Consider the following 22458-nt stretch of genomic DNA (forward strand, 5'->3'; position numbering starts at 1 on the left):
AATTAAAATGCTTATTAGGACATAATTATAAGTGTGACAATTATTATAGCAGATAGGATGAAAAATCAAAGACAAATACCCTCAAAACTGTAGACAAATAAAATTAATATGGCACCAAAATACTAATATCAATGAGACTTAAGAAGGAAGAGGCAGTAAAAATAATGACATTCTAAATTCCCCATCAAGTTATCATATTTTAGATTTATGTAACTATTTTAACCAATTTAGTTAACTGTCTATAAAATCTGTAAGTGTTTCTACCTTCCTAGTTACTCTAAAAATTAAAACTAAAAAAAAAAAACAACCTATACAGAAGATATAAACAAAGAAAACACCAAAATGGTATTAAAATAAAAGCCAGAGGTATAAAATAAGGCAGAGGAAATAATCACAACAAAAATAATAATTTGAATGCTTACTCTGTGCCAGACAATATACTAAGTGTTTTAAATCCACTATCTAATTTAAATCTTCATACAACTTCATAATATAGCTAGTAAACAGCACCAATATTTAAACTCAGACTCTGTTTTTTCAAATATCTCATGATAATAATTTAAATAGTGTGTGACAATAAATATGAACAAGTGAAACCCTCCTTGGAAAAGGCAAAGTATTTCAAGTTGGGTAGATATGAACAAAAAAAGGAGACACCTATGTGCTATTAAGACATACTTAAGACAGTCTTTACAAACTAAATAGTATTAAAACATAAAACAAAAGACGTTAGAAATAAAATGTATTTACAGAAATAATGTAAATTATAAAACTACTTAACTTCATGAGTGTAATAAACTTGAATACTAAAACCAAAGTCTACCTCATTTTGAAATATACAGCAAAAATCCTGTATTCTTGTAAACTGAATTTCGCAGAATATTAGTATTTTCATGTTATTATGTTTAAAACTGCCTATCTTAAATCAACAATCTACATAGTGACAAAATTTTAGAGGCAGTAAATACTTTTAAAACTCAGAAGAAAGTACAAATTGTAACCATATAGAGAAAATCGTAAAGCGTTAATAGTACACTAGTATGCTATTTGTATAGTATTTGTACTATTTGTACAGTATTTGTACTACTGTTTACTATTTGCATACTAGTCTGTATTTTTAAATGTACTTAGAGTTAATGAACATGTTTCTTTCATAAAATTTTATTTTAAAGGAGAGCAAATATAAACTTATATATGTATATGCACACTTGTGTGCATAGGAGTGTGTACTTGTGCATGTATACATACATATATATTAAAGGATATTTAAAAACCATTACACTGCATCAGTCATCAATTCCTGGACTCTGTTTTTCATGAGAATGCATGAATTTGAATATATCTCCAAATAATGTCTTTTTTAAATGTTAAGGAAATATCCAGAATGATCTAGAGTGTTCCTTTTATAAACCATTTTAAATCTCATCTTCCAATTATTTATATTCCTTATTATCTTTTTAATTTATGAACTCACTTGTGGGGAAGGACATCAATAAATTTACCACCAGGTATGAAAAGAAGTCTCATACTTTTTTTTTCTTTTTTTCGTCCTAAAATTACCTTCAAGCTTCAAGAGCATTCTCCTACGTATAGTATTGTTGAATTTGTTGAACACCACCATGCTCCACTTACTAATATCCTTCATTGACATGAATTTGATTGTGTCCCTTCTCACCCATCATTTTTCTGAACTGAAAATTTCTCATCTGGTCTTACTGTTTCTTTCCTTTGATCATTTCTGTTAACCTTTCAGGCTTTTCTGTTTTATGGCTTTAATGGAATGTACTGAATAAAACCATGGACTCTATACCACGTACAGAAACATTATTAGCTCTGTTCAAAGATTTAACAAAATTATATAATCCTGTTTTCTTCAATTTTATCATGGTTATCTTTGGCATTTGGTTGACCTTTTGAACTGCCACTCTACACTGGACTATCTTCAAGGAATAGCTGACATAGATTCAGATATTTTTTATTGTTTTTCCAGACAAAAGTAATAGAAGAGAGAGTAATTCATTTTACCAGCATAGTTTGGATTACATTTCCCCAAGATACATTACCTTACACTTGCCATAGCTGAAATTTATCCTCTATTATTTTGCCTATTCACACAGCATTACAAAGCGTTCTTGCAGGAAACATCCATCTCACAAGCTGGAACAGTTTCAGAGTCATCTGCAAACTTACAGATCTGTTTCAGTGCAGTCATCACGGCCCATCTTCCTCCCCAGACCCACACTCTTCCAGTAGATAGGCTTTTTTTTTTTTTTCTATTTTTGGCTTAGTCCAACCTCATGCTCTGATGCTAATCCTGTGTATCAGAGGGAAATTTCAAGAACTTGAGCAAGTACTAGAAGTGAGAAGATTAAGTCCATGTGGATACTGTCTAATCCTACAGTATCCCACCCTGTTCTCTACCTTGACTGTTCTTCCTTACATCCAAGCCCCTCCCTTATACTCCAACTTGGATAACAGGTCTGTGTCTTTGCACATGGCCTGTCAATGCTACTTTTGTTTGTTCTGGTTTTTGAATATGAATGCCTTGCCTTACTCTTGTTAATATCCCACTTCTTTTGCCACCTGCCAGATTGGTCTTCCTTTTCTTAAAGCAGTGGTTATGAATCACTTGGAAGCCTTATTGAGATAGTTTCTTGGCCCCATCTCTAGAGATTCTGATTCAGCAGGCAAGGGCATGAACAACAACTCTGCATTTCTAACAGGCTCACAAGTGATGCCCATGCTGCTGGCCTGGAGACTTCACTTTGAGAATTACACAGCTTCTAAGATTTCTGTCTGTTTTTTGTTTACCACAAGCCCCAGCTTGATGATCCACCTGTCTGACCAGCTCATTTGGGTTGTCTTGATGGACTTTCCTACATCTAAAGGCCCTATTCCTTTCTCTGACCACTGTCTGAGGAAGGCAAACAACACCAACTCTAATTCTGCTTCCTGAAACGACGATGATGCTGGTGAGCCTCAATTAAAGTGGAGATTAAAGACGGAAATAAGAATATATAGATTTTGAGCCTATTAAATGAGAAAACACAGAACTTTGCACAATGTCTGGCACATAACGTGTGCCCAATAAATGTGAGTTATGAGAACATCAATGCCGATGGTGATGGCAACATATCATTAATTCAACAGATTGATTGATTAGTTTCTGCGGACATAACAGTGAACAAAACAGATAAGGATTCTACTCTGGTGAAGATAGGAACAGTGAATGAGGACATAGATAATAACAGATTGTAACAAGTACTACAGAGGAAAAAATAACAGGATGGTGGAACAGAGTAACTGAGAGAGGCTGATTTAGTCAGAATGGACAAGGATAAACTCCAAAAGAGGGTGGCATTTGTGATATGATCTGGGTGAGGAGTTAGCCACATCAAGAGCTGAGGGAAGATAATTCCAGACATGGGAAGCTGCCCCAAAATGTTTCGCGAATGGAAATTAGTTTGTTCAAGGAACAGGCAGGAGGCTAGTATTGGAGCCCAATGCATAGAGGTAGGATGTGATGAAGTTAGCAAAGTTGACACAAGCTAAATCCCACAGTAGTTCGTAAGATGCGGTAAGGAGTTTTTAGTTTAGTCTAAAAAAAATGCAAGGACCTTGAGAGTTTTAATTTCTAAGAAGGGACATACTGTGTTCTGATTAAACTGTTGAAATCATTCTGAGAGAGAATGGGTTACAGTAAGGCAAGACTGAAAGAGAGGAGGTTATAGGTCTGGTCCAGGTAACAGGTGAGAGTGGTTGGATTTCTTTAAGGTGAGGGAAGGCAGGATGGAGACAAGTGGGTAGATTTGAAATACACCCTGGAGGTTGAACTAGTATAGATTTAATGTAAATAATGTAATGTAAATAAGGTATAAAGAAAAGAGGGCCCAAAACTCATGACTGGGTTTAATGTATTGCAACACCGAGAATATATTCATTAAACCAAACTCTATTTACTTATTTTGAAAGTTTTCATATGTATTATATATGTGAATGATAAATATTCCTTATTATCCAAAGCTAATTTAATTGTGAATATTTATTTTCTAGGGGATTTTCTTAATAATTTACAATGCTGACATTTTCATAGCCTTTGGTAAATTGTAAATAATGGTAGTACACTTCTTAAGCTCCCTCAAGAAAGCCTATAATACTTTTAGCTCAAGTTATTTTTTAAAATAATAATAGCTAATACTTATTTAATGCTTCATGTGTACTAGACCCTGGTTCGTGTCCAAATCACTAGACTATAGAGCCCACCCAAAGCGGCATAACTCATTCATCTCCTCTCATGAATCCCTACTTCTAAACTTCGGTTCAGTGATCCTGTATTTTAAGATAAATTTTACTGCCCTAAGTTCTACTATTCTTAGAGTCACCTCTAGAATGCTTCTCTAGCACAGTTTCTTTCTCCTGAATTTTACTTGAAATGTCAGGAAATGGTAAGACCTGACCAACTTATAAGATCTAAATGAGACTCCCTATTCTGAGTTTGAGTAATCGAGCAGAATGCATGTTAATGGGCAGGTACCTGTTGTTAATAACGATAATGATGCCACTTATCAAATATCTGTTCCATTCCAGGAACTGCCCTGGAGATGTGTCATTTCACTTAGTCTAAACTTCATACCAGCTCTGCAGATGAGGTGACACTGGTCCATCACACAGACCATGCACAGATCAAATGACATGCTCTCAGCTGCTCACCCAGTCACACCCTCAGTACAATATAAACTGGAGTAGACTGGAGGAGTAGAGAGAAGAGCAAGACGGTGGAAGGAGAAGATGTGGCTAAAATGAAAGATTAGATTCACAACCATACAGATGCTCCTGATTTTAGGGGAGATGCTGATAAGCATGAAATGTCCCTTAAAGCATTCAGCCAAAAAGAAGAACACCAAGCAGTTTACAGTGGAAATGAGAACAAATTTGCTCTGCTGTTTACATGGAAGGAAGTCCAGAGGTGGGGAAGAGAAAAACTCACTCACTGATATCTTCTTCTGAGGCCATTTCTTATGATTTTATTATTGTTTTAAAAATCAAAGAAGGAAAATGCCCCTCCTCTCTTTCTCCCTTCCTGCCTATATCTACACAGTGACCCTGTGGAGTCTTAATTCCCAAGGTATTTTACAGCCTAAATTATCATTCTAAAGGAAAACACAATACTACATACACAATCCTTACTTCTATCTGGCTAAACATCCTTTAAGAATCACACACACACACACACACAATCCCCCAAGTCATTTGAAATTTCTTTTATTTTCATACACTGGAAATCGGTGATAAAGTGTTATGACCAAGAACTCAGCAGTTGGATTCACTAACTATTTTTTTGAATGTCACTAAGAACACACCAAGGGAAAACTGAATTGTATAATTTAATCACTGGGGTTAAATTATTTTCTTTGCTGGCCCTCTAAAGAAGAAATAGATGCAAACTCACAAATATCACACTTATTTTTCTTAGCAGAAGGGAAGCACTGGGCTGTGATTAAAAAGGCGTCATGTTGTTTCCTACAAAATGTGTAATGGGTCTGAACTTCAAGAATAAAAAAATGACCACACCCATTAACCACGGTAAAAATCCCCTTTTAATTGGGTAGGCAGTTTCCACAGAAATGTATACAGTAAGTTGAAATTACATATAAGTTAAATTGGTGTAGCTTTACTGCTGATAATAGGATATTCTTCACCTAAAGCACTTTCATCCTCCAAACATAGGGAAAAAATGACTTTTAACTCTATAGTCTTTGCTAATTGCACATACCATTTCCCAAACATTAGCCTGTTAGAGATTCTGAGAAAACCTGCAGTGTGTACTTGTTTAATTTAACTTTGCTTGATGTAACATTTCCTAAATTGAGGGAACACAGAGGACTTCTTGTTTTGTGTTTTTCTTTTTTGCTAGAATACTTAATAATGAAAAGACGGTTGGGGGGATGCTGCTGAACAAGAATGTTTAGCCTTCATCTTTACGAGATGCCTCATTTGATGACACAGTTGCTTCATCTTTAACTTTGTCCATTTTGTTCCTACTGAACTTGTAACCCAAATGTGTTTCACAAGGAGTAATTACCAAAATATTTCAATTGCAATTTAGAACCCTTTGTCATGGCTTAATTATAGTGCACTTAAAACTTCATGCATCGAAATAGCTTTTCGGAACCATAGGAATATAGATAAAATGAGAAAGAAGACTTGGAATCTGAGGGTTGTGCACAATCTTGTTGTTCTTGTTTTTGTGGGTTTTCTTTTGTCACAAGAAGGACTAAATGAATGAGACACTTTTTTTTTTCCCACATATTCAACATTTAGGATGAAAATACAAATTCAATTCTGAGACAGAAAACTATGCATTTCTTACAAATTTCTTAATGCTTAGTCCATGCCAACTAGTATGTAAGATACTGGGGACAAGAAAATGACTAAGATACAACCCCTCCCCTTGAGGAACCAATTTGAGTTATACGTAATTACAACTCACATTACGAACTTCTATGGAAGCTGCCTGACCAATGCATTAAGTGTTAATAATGAAATTAACAAGAAGTTATAGAAACAGAGGGAAGGATGGAGGCTGTCACATGGGTGCAGGTTGTGTCAGATCTAATGATCCAAGAGCAGTGCACATGCATGACAGAGTGTCAGTTAAAGAGAAAAGCAAGGCAAGAAAAGACAGTCTTTGTGAACTCAAACATTTCCACCCAGGTAGCCGATGACCTCATATTGCCCCTAGAAGTTCCTCTGTGGCGTTCCATTTAGCCTGTTCCTATCAAGGTGGTAGGCTTCACTCCACACACATATGCCCATAAAAAGCCACTGCAACTCAATAATAAAAAGACCAATAACCCCATTAAAAATAGGCAAAGGATCTGAATAGACATTTCTTCAGAATATATATACAAATGGCCAATAATCCCACAAAAAAATACTCAACATCATTAGTCATCAGGGAAATTGAAATCAAACCTACAGTGAGAAACCACCTCATACTCACTGGGCTGGCTAGAATAAAAAAGTCAGCTATTAACAAGTGTTGGTGAGGATGTAGAGAAATAGAAACACTCATACATGGCTGGAGGGAATGTAAAATAGTATAGTAGCTTTGGAAAACAGCCCAGTAGTTACTCAAATGATTAAACATGGAGTTACCATACAACTCAGCAATTCCACTTCTAGGCATATACCCAAGAGAATTAAAAACATAGGTTCATGTCAATGCCACTCTCTCACTTCGTCCCCGCTTACCCTTCCCTCTCCCCATGTCCTCAAGTCCATTCTCTACATCTGCATCTTTATTCCTGTCCTGCCCCTAGGTTTTTCAGGACCATTTTTTTTTTTTAGATTCCATATATATGTGTTAGCATATGGTATTTGTTTTTCTCTTTCTGACTTACTTCACTCTGTATGACAGACTCTAGGTCCATCCACCTCACTACAAATAACTCAGTTTCGTTTCTTTTTATGGCTGAGTAATATTCCATTGTATATATGTGCCACATCTTCTTTTTCCATTCATCTGTCAATGGACACTTAGGTTGCTTCCACGTCCTGGCTATTGTAAATAGTGCTGTAATGAACACTGTGATACATGACTCTTTTTGTAAAATAGATAGCTAGTGGGAAGCAGCTACATAGCACAGGGAGATCAGCTTGGTGCTTTGTGACCACCTAGAGGGGTGGGATAGGGAGGGTGGGAGGGAGATGCAAGAGGAAGGGGATATGGGGATATATGTATACATATAGGTGATTCACTTTGTTATACAGTAGAAACTAACAGAACATTGTAAAGCAATTACACTCCAATAAAGATGTTAAAAAAGTAGGTTCACACAAAAACTTGTACACAAATGTTTATATGGAACTATTCATAATAGGCAAAAGGTGGAGATAATGTCCATTAACTAATGAGTGGATGAATAAAACAGGATATATCTATACAAATGGAATATTACTTGACCATAGAAGGAATGGAGTACCGATGTATACCACAAGGATGAACCTTGAAAATATTATGTTAAGTTAAAGAAACCAGTCACAAAATACAACATATTCTATGATTTTGTTCATATGAAATGTCCAGAATAGGGAAATCTACAGAGGCAGTAGATTGGTGGTTGCCTAGGGCTGTGGGTAAGGCAGGGAGAAAGAGAGAACAAGAGGACAGGGGAATGACAGCTAAACATTATGAGGTAATGAAAGTGTTTTAAAATTGGCTGTGGTCAGATGGGTCACACACATCTGTATTACACTGAAACCATTAAAATGTACACTTTAAATGCAAAATTGTATAGTATGTGAATTTTAATGTATGATATTCAATAAAGCTGTTTTTTAAAGCATTAGGTGAGAGAATTACTGTATTTTAAATACACATTTGTTGAGCAAATGAATAAATGAATCAACCAATGTATAGACAGAAACTCCAAATGCTTTAATAGAGTCCACCATTTTAAGACTTGCGTTCTCAAGTTGGTGCTTTTTGCCCTTAGGTACACTGCCACCAAGTGGTAGTGGGACCGTTGGTCTTAATAGTGTGAATTTCAGGTGCATGAATATTAGGTATACTCTGGAGGTTTCCTGCTCAGATATACCAGATTATAATAAAGATGAATCCACACCTAACTATGTAAAATTACTGAAATGAGTATACCTAGATATATCAAATAATAAGTCAGAAAAAAAAATCAGAAAGTATATAAGGAAATATCATCTTTCCTCCCTAGTGTTTAAAAATTGGCAAGCGCAATTAATGCTAACTCTTGCTAACTTTAATTAAAACACTCCTGTTTAATTTAGTTCAAGTCCTATCACAGAGTTAAACTCCTTCTGGGATAACGTGTACTTCTGGTACTTCAGGAAAATTTTGGCATGAAATGCCCTTTTGGGCAGCTTTCTACCACTGTCAGCAGTTTTTCTAAACCACAGGTGGTCACTTCACCTTGCTGAGATTGTTAGGGCTAACTAAAATCATAGTCTTAGATTGCCTTTTTTAATGCTCTGAATTAGTACATAGCCTTTGCCTTTCCCTCTGGGGCCTCTACTTCCTTCCTTATCTGTCCGAGAAAGAAAAAAATTAGATCGTAATCATCTCAAGGATAAATGCAAAACACTGTTCAAATTGTTTTCTCCAAAGGAAGAGGGAAGGAGAGTAGAGATCCACATAGTAGGCCTGCACATAAATATCTGTATAATAAATAAATAACTCCTACCACTAATCCAACTAGTATTTCCATAGCCGGGTATAATTGCAGTCGTAATCAAATAATTTTATTACTAACAGCCTGAGTTTACCACTTTTCTTCTTCTAATACCTATATGTGTTCCACAGAATCTTCTAAACATCATTTTGGATAGAACTTTTGCATACTCTCATGACAGTGGTGATCTCAGGTGAGGAAGGTAATTATGATAACTAATCAACACAGTGATGGGAAGAAACAGCTAATATATGAATTTTAAAATTTTAATTCTGCCTTACTTTATGCACTTGCATCCTACATTTGGGATCACACCCCTATATGGAAAAACTCTAACTTCAATATGATCCATTTGGCAATTACCTGTGAAGGATAATCAATATAAACTTACCTAAGGCATAGCTTTTATGACTATGATCATTGAATGCATATAGGTGAGGGGGTCAGGTGTCACTGCTAATAAAGGCCAATTATAGGTAGACATGAAATTTAAGGACTGCTACTTAGGCAGAAGCAGTAAATTCAGAAGAACTCCATTCAAACAGTTATACATTGTAATAAAAGAGTAAATATTATATTAATATATTTTAGGATAACTATTTTCCATTCATGGCTAAGAACATAAGCCTAAAACCCAACGTGGGTGATCCACCAGTGAGTTTATAAAGGAGGTGATTGAACACCTTAATGGCAGGTGAATGTGCCACTTACTCTCCAAACGAATGGATGGGTTAATTTTCTGCTTGGCCAACTATCCATGCTGGGAAAGAAGCAGCAAATGATACATATGTTTCACAAAAAATTATAAAACTAAAGCATATGTAAAAAATAAAGCCATATTAATTTTTAATTATCACGTTTCCTTCCTTCCTTTCCTTTCCTTACTAGACATATCTGAGAGTTGATGGTGTGTGTCAACATTTACATGCTTGTTGTAGTAAGGTGAATTTATAGAGCATACCTAAGAGTTGATTTAGAAAACAAACACAGTTTTTTCATAGTTAATAATAATATATATATATTATTAAAATTTGGTCAGATAATTTAATATGATAGGATCTAAAGTGGTACCTTATACTTCAAAATTACTAAATAAAAAGATGATGATATTGAAGAAAAAATAAGACAAGCAAACACTAAATTTATAAGGACAGTAGAACTACATATAATCAATTGTATAAATGAAGAAATGGGTTTTGATTAACTGCTATTGTAAGAGGGAGGTTTTTTTTTTTTCTTGACACTCCTGGAAATTGAAGATTGTCCATATTAACAATATGTAAGAAATGTTAGTAATATACTTCTCCATTGTAGCTCCTGTCTCTGTAAAACTGATCAAGATTAACAGGTTAATGCATAGAACCACCACCCTTTTTATAGTTGTATTAGTCTGTGGTATACATTACAAAATACCACAGACTGTGTGGCTTAGACAACAGAAAGTTACTTTTTCTTAGTTCTGGAGGCTGGAAGTCTAAGATCAAGGTGCCAGCAGGGTTGGCTGCTGGTGAGGCCTGTTTCTGTAGCTTACAGATGATGGCTTTTCTCTGTGTCCTCTCATGATCTCTTCTGTGTGTGTGCGCCGAGAGAGTGATCTGACATTGCTTCCTCTTCTTTTTATTTTTAAAAATTTTTTCCAGCATGTGATCAGCCCACCTGGCAGGAAACCCTTATGCTCATCCACAGGGGGTGTGTCGGGGTCATGGCGGGGGGCAGATTCAGGCCTTTAGCAGTGAATGCATGACAGTCTGACTCCCTCCACTGTCTCATACTTGGTCACTGCCACAGTCACTGAAGGCTGTCCTATTTGGAAAGGGACAAGTATGGATCCCGTAAAACCTGCAACCCTTGCAACTTTTCCACTGCCCACATTACCAATGACCAGTGCACAGGCAGCCTGTAATCACTTCAAACCCAGGGCTGCTGTGACTGGAGACCAGGGTCAGAAGAATACAGCTGTGGCCGGACACACTCTCATTCTTTTATAAAGCCTCACAGAAATCAGCAATGAACCAGGCACAGAGGGCACTCAATAAACACCAGGTGCCCGGAAGCATCTAAAAGGTGGTGGGAGGGAGGCAGTGTGGGAAAGCTCCAGAGTTTGGAAGGGACAGGGTGGTCTACTGCCATACCACCCTGAACACACCCCATCTCCTCTTCCTCTTCTTATAAAGACATCATTTCTATTGGATAAGGGCCCCACCCTTACGACCTCATTTACCTTAATTACCTACTGAAAGGTCCTCTCTCCAAATACAGTCACAGTGGGGATTAAAACTTCAACACAGAAATTTTGGGGAAACAATTCAGCGCATAACAGTGGGGTAGGAAAAAAAACAAGAGTCTCGATGGAGAGCTTATGAAATATTTTGATAGAAAGTCAGATAATTTATGTACAATGCACATTCAATTGTATTTCATATATTTAAAACTCAGATGAGCCTGAGAACAAACCAAGAGTTTGAGTGGCCAAGACAAAAAAGACACAGCATCGGTTTTTAAGTTTCTCACAATCTAGCTGGGAAGAAAGAATGACTAGCAGGCCATAGAGGCACAGAGGAAAGTAAAAAATATAAAATGCTTCATGAATTTGGATATCATCCTTGTACCACAAACCTAATTTTTTGTCTATGTTTCTAGATATTTCTAAATCTAAATTTAGATTTAAATTTAGAGACTTCTAAATTTCTAAAAAAAACTATCTCTATGTATTGTTAGGGCATCATTATATGATTCCTCCACAATCTGTGAGAATTATGCAGGGACCAGTTGTTGCTATGGACATTTTATAGATGAGGAAAACTGGTTATGAAGAGAATACATGGGATGTTTCAATATTTATGGCATTTTGTTTTAGTTTGTTTCTGCTTAATCTTTGCAACTACGCTCTAGGCTTCTCATGAGGGCTGGAAGAGCATCTTACATTTCTTTATTTCCCGGAGCACCCAAACCTGTGCCTTGCTATATTCTGGAACCCTTCTCTCCCAATTCTCATACCCAAGTAGTCATCAAATCCTATGATGAAGTAATTACCATTCTTTACAAAAGAAGGGACTGAGGATAAGAGAGTTAGATAACTAAACAAGATGAAAAGTCGGTAAGCCACAACTCAAAAATCTTTCCATATCTTTCCATTACCCTTAAGATAAAAATCTAACCACATTAGCAACATAGTCAGGATCTATACCACTTTTCCACTCCACCATCAGATTCCCTCTGTACCCATAATCACTCCCCCTTCTCCATCTCTTACTTATCTCTAAACCTTTGCCCACTTCCTTCCCCCTGCCCAGAAGGCTCTCCTTCCACCTCTCCTCCCAATGTCCTAGCCCCAACTCCCATTCTTTCATCTTTGTTGAAATCTTTATTCAGGGTCCTACACCTCCCTCTCTCCCAGCTGTTACTGACTTCTTTAGTAATTGCCTACTTCTTGTCTGTTTACCTAACTAGTCTTTGAGGCCTAGATCTGTGTCATGTGTCTCTCTATGCCCAAAGAGTACTTGAAAGAGTATACAGGAGGCACCCAACAGTTGGGTGCTACTTTACTACTAATACTGTGGCTCAGTTGTCTACCTGGGACTAGAAACTGTAATTGATTGGCTCATTATATATATACCCAGTCAGCTCTTTTATTGTCCAATAGCATTTTCAGAAGAAAGTGAGCTACTAAGGTGGAATTTTCTAACCCGTGACATTACAGAATTATATTTTTTAAACAGGGGTCTTTAACTTCCCCCATGTATCTTAATCTGCTCTCAACTCACGTTTAAGATGGTTTTTCTAAAACTTTCTGAATAGCTTTGTCTATGATCTAATTATTTGCAAAATCAATACATTATTTAATGGTTGAGATAACCATAAGCATTTGAGAGAATATAGGACTAGATTTTGAAGAGAAATTTTCTTAGAAATAGAGAATATGTGTATATATATATGTGTGTATATTATGTGTATGCATGTACATATACATATGTATATATACATGTATATTATATATTTTGAAATATAATTTAATATTCTGAATCCACCACCATTAGGCTTAAAGAACATATCTGTGTAAGGCGAATATGCTCAGGTCAGTAGAGAAAGCTCTTCTGAACACATTCCTAAAGGGTGACACATGGATCCCAGCCACCTTAAGGAGGAGTTTCAGGAAGGGGTAATACCTGTCTCAAAGCACTTCTTTTCAAAGGTGTTTACTTGGGAGAAGCATAAACTCAAACACCAGATAAAGTAACACGTGCCACTTGTCGGGTGGAAGATATGAACTCTTAGGTTTTGCTTCAAGTTTTCAATTATGTGTAAAAGACCGGCCCAGTAGAATTATTTGTGTCCTACAAAGCCAGTTTGTGACACTTCTAGCCAACCTAAGGCAAATAACTGAGAAAACCTACACACAAAGGTCAACTTTTAACAGCATATTGCTTGTATTGCTACAGACGGCTTTAAAAGGAATTCTAGAATCTTTTCTGGAAAATTCAAAAATACTTTCATTTTCTCATTGACGTTAGACCTAATGGCTTTTACTGAAGAGTGAACTTTCCACCCATCTCCTTCTGAGTGCGTATGGACAAGGGTGCACAGGCTTTGTCCAAGGCCAAACACTTTATTGCTTAAAGATCAAATAGCTTTTTCACATATGCATTTCTGCATTGCTTTGGACAATGAATCGAGACCTAAGGCAGTGGTAAATCTCCTCAATGCTTATTAAGTGTTGTCTTGATGTGTGCAGGGAGGTGCGCGTGAGGGTAACGGGTAGATGGAGAAAAGGATGTATTTATGTTCAGAAACGGTGATTATAGCTCTTGAGCCAGAAATCTGGACATTTTGAAAATAAGAATTGACAGAATACCATTCTTTAGATCCTTGTTAAAAACTAGAGTTTAAAAAAATAATCATGGCTTTAGTGATTTAAACAAAATATAAGCTCGCAATGGTATTCAAAGAGCCTCCCTCTGGATCCTCATCTCCACATTTCTCCTGTCACCATTGGTTTAGGCTCTATCTTTTACGAAAGCAGAGACTATCAACTCTTCACAGCTTCACAGATCCCATGTTTACATGCAGTATGGAAAAAAACCTTACTCAAAAGTCATGAAGGTACCTGGCTATGAATTTGTAACTATATGGCAAGGGCATAAAGCCAGACTTCAAACCTTTGTGTAGCCTTTCTGGAACCCAGTGCAATGCATGTACTCAAAAGAGGTCTACCAATACTGTATTGATGGTTATTCTTATAGGTCAGAAACATTATATAAATGGTTATTATTAACCATACATTAATTTAATTTATTTCAGACAAGGTTGTCCTTAATCTCATCTAATATAGATTTCTTCAATAGGTTTACATATTATGGAACTTTCAATTTTCATTTTAGAATGTATATGCTTTAAATGATATTTAACGGACATTAACTCTGAAACTCTTGAGGAAGACCGCAGAATTTCTCTTTATCTTGTTGTATATAAAATTATATCCTACTTGAATAGTCTGTTAGTTCATGCCGGTTCACACTCAAAGGCAATCTAAGTGCAAGAAAGAACCATGAGTTAAAAGGCAAAACAAGAGTTTGATAAAATCCATGATTAAAGCACAAGCTTGGATTTCTTGTGGAATTTTTTCTTATGAAGAATTTAAATTACACTTAAATTCTTAAAAATGACGAAAACCAAATTTAAGTAACACTGATAATGAAGGTATTTTTTCCTTAAAAAAAAGTAATAAATTCTATTTTCCATATGAACTCAGTCCTGCAGGATGAACTTAAGCTTATATCAGGATAGTCAAAGGCTATATCAAAGATTTTGCTATATCAACACTTATTTTAAAACCTGGGCAGAATAGTTAAAACAGTGTTACAACCATATCCTAAATTAAACCATGCCTTCTACAATAGTTATAAGTCATATTAAGTCTGTGGGAAATCCTTAAAATGTATAGGCAGTTACCAAGAGGATTCAAGAAAGAAAGGAAGGAAGGAAGGGGGAAAACCAAGATACAGTCACAGCTCTATCTATATTTAAAATTTAATAATGCCTCTAATTTACATATTCAACATCTGTAACTAGATTTTTAGAAATAGAATGGTGCATTTAGAATAAAAATGGAAGTCTAAAGGCAACAAATCCAGCAGCCATAAAGAGAAAGATGTGGTACCCTATATGAAACTTAAAACCAAGCCAAACCAAACCCAAAAGAACAAAATACACACACACAGAGCATATAGAGCATTATTACTGTTCTCCTATATAAAGAGTTCTTGCAAATAAACCAGATAAAGATGACTATTTCAATAAATTTATGAAGATCAAAAAAGATTCATAGTAAGTCACAAAATATAAAATGCAAATATCCACTAAAACTATAAAAATAATCTGAATTTTATAGGGATGTAAATTAGAACAAAGAGACTCAATTTTATAAAATTGTTAGATAGGTAAATAATAGAAAAATGCACCCTTGTGAGGGGCAAACTCTTGCACTGCTGGTGAGAGTATAAACTTTTCTTTGATAATTTTCCTCAGGATATAAGCAAATAAATGACAAAAATATATAAGGATAAATTAGTGTTCGCTTTTTTAAAAAATAAAATTTTGAAACAAGATAATGCTCAACAATCAAGGCCTGGAGAACATACATACGTGGACTGGAGAACATACATACGTGCACAGTAACAAACAGAGGAAGATGCCACGAATGTCAAAATATGTGCGTATATGTACGTCTATACACATATTTCTTGGCTAGTTTATCCTCAGAAATCAGTATTTATATACATTTGACTTAGATATCAATGAAGCATTACATGTCTCAATATGTGCATTATTTTGGTATAAAATTAGACCTCAGGTGTTTGCAGTTAGAGGTTTAGCTCTGATCACCACAAATTCTAGCTCATTCCATAACCACATCTGCCTTACAATCAATCAGTAATACACATTACAAGGTTATTGCTATGGTAGCTGTTCTGTTACTGTACTTTGATGTTACAAATGTGGAAGCTCTTTGTTTCACAAAAAAACTTCCATATAAAATGAGTAAATTAAATTGTTGCCATTTTAAAGTTAGCTGATATTTTAGTTAGAATAATGCTACCTCTAAAACCAAATAATTAGAGTCCTTTGCCTATTCTTAGTTTAACATTTACAGTTTGATCAAAGAACAAACAACTCCATTGCCTCACTCATCGTATATGTTATTACCCTGTGTGCAGATGAAAGCATTTTCTGAATACACTTTAAAGCAAAATGGATAGCATAATAATATTATGATATAGGTTAGCAGGTATAATCAGTATACCACACCTTTTCATTCTTACTGAATAACTTCTTAAGGAGCCTATGATTTTACCTGGATTCTTTAAGTGGTAAAAAGATTTATTCCAGAGGAAAATATTCAAAGACTGATAAACAAGTTTTTGGTGTTGTTACAGGAAAAATCAATTGATTTTTCAAATGTTAAGGCACTTTCTCTAAACTACATGATTCAAATGAAACTGGCTAAAAGAAACCTGGTGTATAATAAAACATTTTGTTTGACTGAGGAGCTACCGCATATAAGAATTATTTATTTGCAGTGATAACACAGTGACCCTACCTAACTCAATTTAATGAACTTACATTTATTTAAATTAGATTCTTGCTATGCAGGTTTTCTTTAGACGTATTTGATTTTAATGGTTCATTTTCAACATAACATCTATAGCATTTCCATATTAACTGAACAATTTTACCAACACATCTGAGTTTAACGTCAGAAACCCTGTCATCTCAAATGACATTTAACTTTTCTACTCAAGTACCTATTTTTTTATACAATTTCTCTCATTCACTTCTTCATTTATTTCCCCCAGATATTTTGGAACCTCTCATTTGCTATTTACCCCTTTTTTTAGATAATAATTTTTGTTAAGTTTCATTTATGTAATGGGAATAATTAGACTAAGAGTGATCTATCTGGATTTTAATCAATGAGCGAGTATTCAAATACTACATTTAACCTCTGTGCAGTTAATCAACGTAGAGCAAGCATATGCGTGGAGTATTGGGGCTTTGCAATTTCACACTAATAAACATAGGAAGCAATTTGGTGATAAGCATTTATAGCATCACGGTGATATATTTTGAAGGGTACGATGTAAACTCATCTCAAGCCGTTAACTTACCCAAGACTGTGAGCTCTGCAGAGGCACTAATATTCTCATTCTTATAGGTGACAACACAGGTATAAGTTCCACTGTCACCATCTGTCACATTGGAGATAAGCAAGTTGCTTCCACCCAATAAAGAATACTTTCTGGACCTGTAAGACAGAAGACATATGACATTAGAGAGTAGATTTACATATATCTATATCAGGCAAGGTGTTCAAAGGTTTAATTGAACTCCACAAAAGCTCAACTTATGAAACTGGAGAAAGAACTCTATTTCATGGGAGCTTAATAACACTACATTTATGTTCCAAAATCCCTTCAAGGTAAACCACTCCCTTTGGAATACTGTGTGCTGTGATCAAAGAAATGAAGTAGATTAAACTTGGAACTAATGTTAGTACTGAAAAGAAACTTAAAGATAATTTGGCCCACTTTGGATTTGAGAACTGCCGGTCCAGAGAAGTAATTACCCACAGTGGAAGTCCATGTCCTATGTCCTGACATCCAATTTAGTAATCTTTGTACAGAGTCACATGTCATAGTGCACTGTGCATGCCTGACCATATTCAGAGGACACATCTTCACATGCGGAAGCTCCAACCGGATTTATTGCATATTTCAGTATTCTCAGAAGTATTGTGATACCATACTATGTATTATTGTTATATAAATAAACACTTAAGGTAGATGAAACTTAAAGATAAGCTTATTGCCTATGAACCTATCTTACCATAGAATATAAATGTTCTATTTAGAACACCAGATCTCAAAATCAATGAAATTAATTTCTGAAGTGAAATCTAATCCATTCTCATCAAAATGTTTCAGACTCAGTATTCCATTCTATTAAGAGTTTACTTTCTAAGTATGCCTTAATATTAATGTTCAGTAATTTAAAGCCAGCCAAAATTCTTCTGTCTTATCTTGAATATTTGTTATAGCTGGGATGGTGAGAGATATAATCAGAGCTAAAAAAAAAAAAACTGCACAGACCCTATCATGTCTTGCTATACATTCGAATGAAGAAAGTTGGTTTCTTAAGAAGTATTTCACTCTCTATACCACTTCTTCAGGATGAGATCCTCCAAAGTATCTTTGCTGAAGCCTCTGTGGTTAGGATCATCTCAAGAGCAACAATGACTTTCTAAATTTCCTTTTAGAATTGATCTCATGGATTTTCACTCTGTTCCCCATTCCTTTATCCCAGTGGGTATGTGTCTTTTATATACTGTCTAATGCCAAGGAATGTGGAAAGAATATTCAATTATTATCAAAAACCCTAGTATTATTAGGTATTCACATCAAATTAGAGAAAGATAAATAGTAACATATACTTCACAAAAGTCCTAACTTTATAATACCTGAGTTGGATGACTTCCTCTCCTCGTAGCCAGGTAAAACTTGGGGGAGGATAGCCAGAAACACAACACTCCAGGATGGCATCTTTTCCTTCAATGGCTACTACATTTGATGGTCTTTGCAGAAAATACAGTTGCCTATGCAGTCCTGGGTCTGTGGAAAAAAGCACAGGGTCACATCTTTTATGAAAAATGATGTATCTGGAACTTTTTTTTTTTTTCTAACGAGACGCTGTGATGAAGAGGAAGGAAAGAAACATGGAAAGATGCCAATGAAACTTACAAAATAGACTCCTAGAAGTTTTTCCATGCCTACTTTCTAGGATTAGGATATTAGAATAGTCTTATCTGTTGTTGACATCATGGTATAAGGCAAAGGGAGAAAGCTTGAGACTACAAGTCACTCACGTGGGCTACAGGCCTTGTTGACTTATTGTCATCAAAGAACAAGACAGTATCAGTACCTTTTTGATATTTTCAGTGTGCCTGCCACTAATATCTATTCCACCTCCTTCTGCTTTGTTTATTGCTTCTGTGGCTTGGGAAGTAAGATTAGAAAAACATGTTAGAACTGTGTTAAAAATCTGTTGTTGGGCTTCCCTGGTGGCTCAGTGGTTGAGGGTCTGCCTGCCGATGCAGGGGACACGGGTTCGTGCCCCGGTCCGGGAAGATCCCACGTGCCGTGGAGCAGCTGGGCCCGTGAGCCATGGCCGCTGAGCCTGCGCATCCGGAGCCTGTGCTCCGCAACGGGAGAGGCCACAACAGTGAGAGGCCCGCGTACCGCAAAAAAAAATAAAATAAAATCTGTTGTTTTCAAAATGAAAGTTTCTTTTTTGTTTATAACAAAACGTTTGTTCTTTTATAATAATAAGTTATAAACAATAAGTTATGAAGGTTTAATTTAGGCTGTTTTCAACTTAATGAGTTAAATGGAATTAGCATATAATCTTTCATTTTGCAAACTCAAAGCAATCTTGAAGCAAAGAAAATGAGGCAAAGAAATCTTCAAAACCAGGATTGGGGTGGCTAAAGAAATGCCAAAGGAGGTTAGATCTAACTAGGTCCTACTGGGGGCCGTGGGTTATCAGAGAGGAAGAGAGGTGGGAGGAGACCTGGGACACGTTTTAACATTGCTGTTAATCTTCCTTGGTTGGACCCAAGTCCATACAGGTTGATCACAGATGAATAAAAGAATTCCAGTTCTCCAGTTAACAGTTGGGAGAGTAATTGTCATCTAAAATACTCTTTGTGAGAAGAAGGAGAAATTCACACTTTCTCAGTCTTGTCACATCTGTTTCTGGTTGATAACAGCAACAAAAATAAATATTCTTCACAATGAAAACACTGAAAGAATTTTCAAAATGTGTTAATCTTTATTAAACCAATATTGTAGATAAAATGTCTCAAATTTTTTTTTAATTGCTGCCAGTTTGTTTAATAACCTTTCCTGAAAGTGACTTTTCAAATCAAATGAAAATGTTTTGAAGGAAAATGTTTTGAAGGAAAATGAAATCCCTGATGTGGAGAAAAGGGAACCCTCCTGCATTGTTGGTGGGAATGTAAATTGGTGCAGCCACTATGGAGAACAATAAGGTGGTTCCTTAAAAAACTAAAAATAGAGTTGTCATATGATCAAGCAATCTCACTCCTGGGCATACATCCAGACAAAAGTATAATTCAAAAAGATACATTCAACCCTGTGTTTACAGAAGCACTATTCACAATAACCAAGGCATGGAAAACAACCTAAATTTCCACTGACAGATGAATGGATAAAGAAGATGTGGTACCTATATATAATAGAATACTACTCAGCCATAAAGTAGAATGAAATAATGCCATTGCAGCAACATGGATGGACCTAGAGATTATCATACTAAGTGAAGTAAGTCAGACAAAGAAAGACAAATATTATATGATATCACTTATATGTAGAATCTAAAATATGACACAAATGAACTTATCTAGAAAACAGAAACAGACTCACAGACATAGAGAACAGATTTCTGGTTGCCAAGTGGGCGGGATGGATTGGGAGTTTGGGATTAGCAGATGCAAACTATTATATATAGAATGGATAAACAACAAGTCCTGCTATATAGTACAGGGGACTATATTCAATATCCTGTGATAAACCATAATGGAAAAATATGAAAAATAATGTATATATATGTATAACTGAATCACTTTGCTCTATAGCAGAAATTAACACAGTGTAAATCAAATATACTTCAATAAAATAAATTAAAAAAATAAAATAAAATCCCAGAAATGGACAGGTTCACAAAATGTGCATTAATAAATAGCTATCTTGGGCTTCCCTGGTGGTGCAGTGGTTGAGAGTCCGCCTGCCAATGCACGGGACGCGGGTTCGTGCCCCGGTCCAGGAAGATCCCACATGCCGCGGAGCGGCTAGTCCCGTGAGCCATGGCCTCCGGGCCTGCGCGTCCGGAGCCTGTGCTCCGCAACGGGAGAGGCCACAACAGTGAGAGGCCCGTGGAACATACATACATACATACATACATACATACATACATACATACATACATACATAAATAGCTATCTTTATAATGGAGGCCTATTCATCAAATGTTTCAGCTACATATACTGTATAACACTACATTATTATAGAAAACATCAAATAAAACCTATATAATTTTATCTTCTAGCTATAAGAAAATTTGCCTGGGACCTATGTGTAATACTACTTATTCATCCATGGAAGAGCCAAAATTTCAACTCAATTATATTTTCTTTTGTCAGAAAATCATGTAACACAAAATGGTTATTTTTTTAAAAAATATTTTTATATTTTATTTTAATTTACAAAAGATGAATGAATAGTACAGAGTTCCCACATACTAGTTTCCCCATCCCCGGCATTGAGTTTCTCCTACTATTAACACCTTACATTAGGGTGGTACATTTGTTACAATGAATAAAGTGATATTGATACATTATTATTAACTCAAGTCCATAGTGTACCTTAAGGTTCACTCTTTGTGTTGTCTAGTTCTATGGATTTTGTCAATGCATAACATCATATATCTAATATTACTGTAGCATATAGAATAGTTCCACCACCCTAAAAAATCCCCTGAGCTTCACTTATTCATCTCTTCCGCACCACCTACATCTCAAACTACGAGCAATCACCGGTGGTTTTACTATTCCTATAGTAGAGCCTTTTCCAGAATATCATATAGTTGGAATTATATAGTATATAGACTTTTCAGATTGATTTCTTTCACCTAGCAATTATGCATTTGGGGTTCCTCCATGTCTTTTTGTAGTTTGATAGCTTATTTATTTTTATTGCTGGGTATTTTCCTATTGTACCAAAGTTTCTTTATTCATTCACCTATTGAAAGACACCTTGATTGCTTCCAGGTTTGGTAACTATGAACAATCTGCTATAAATGTCCATGTGCAGATTTTTTTCTAGACAGAACTTTACAACTTAATTCAGTAAATACCTTGGAGCATGATTACTAGATTATATGGTAAAACTATGTTTATCTTTCTAAGAAACTCCCCAACTCTCTTCCAAAGTGGTTCTGCAATTTTACATTCCTATCAGCAATGCATGAGTGTTCCTGTTGTTCATCCTCATAAGCATTTACTATGGTCATTTTTTTTTTTTGGTTTTAGCCATATTAATAGATATTCAGTTGAACCTTATAGTTGTTTTAACTTGCAATTTTCCAATGACCTAAGACATTGCACACATTTCATATGCTT

The 22458-nt window shown here is 35.6% G+C and overlaps 1 protein-coding gene across 1 annotated transcript in view; it reads right to left on the reverse strand.

Moving 5' to 3' along the window:
- The window catches only part of DCC (DCC netrin 1 receptor), a 1166576-nt gene that overhangs the window by 605647 nt on the left and 538471 nt on the right, over positions 1 to 22458 (reverse strand). Inside the window, 2 exon segments of the mRNA XM_029216808.1 lie at positions 17372 to 17508; positions 18721 to 18871. Coding sequence (XP_029072641.1) covers positions 17372 to 17508; positions 18721 to 18871 — 288 coding nt within the window.

This window comes from Monodon monoceros, unplaced genomic scaffold, assembly GCF_005190385.1.
Source record: "Monodon monoceros isolate NGI ecotype Baffin Bay Population unplaced genomic scaffold, NGI_Narwhal_1 Super_Scaffold_1, whole genome shotgun sequence".
NCBI classification, from domain to species: Eukaryota; Metazoa; Chordata; class Mammalia; order Artiodactyla; family Monodontidae; genus Monodon; species Monodon monoceros.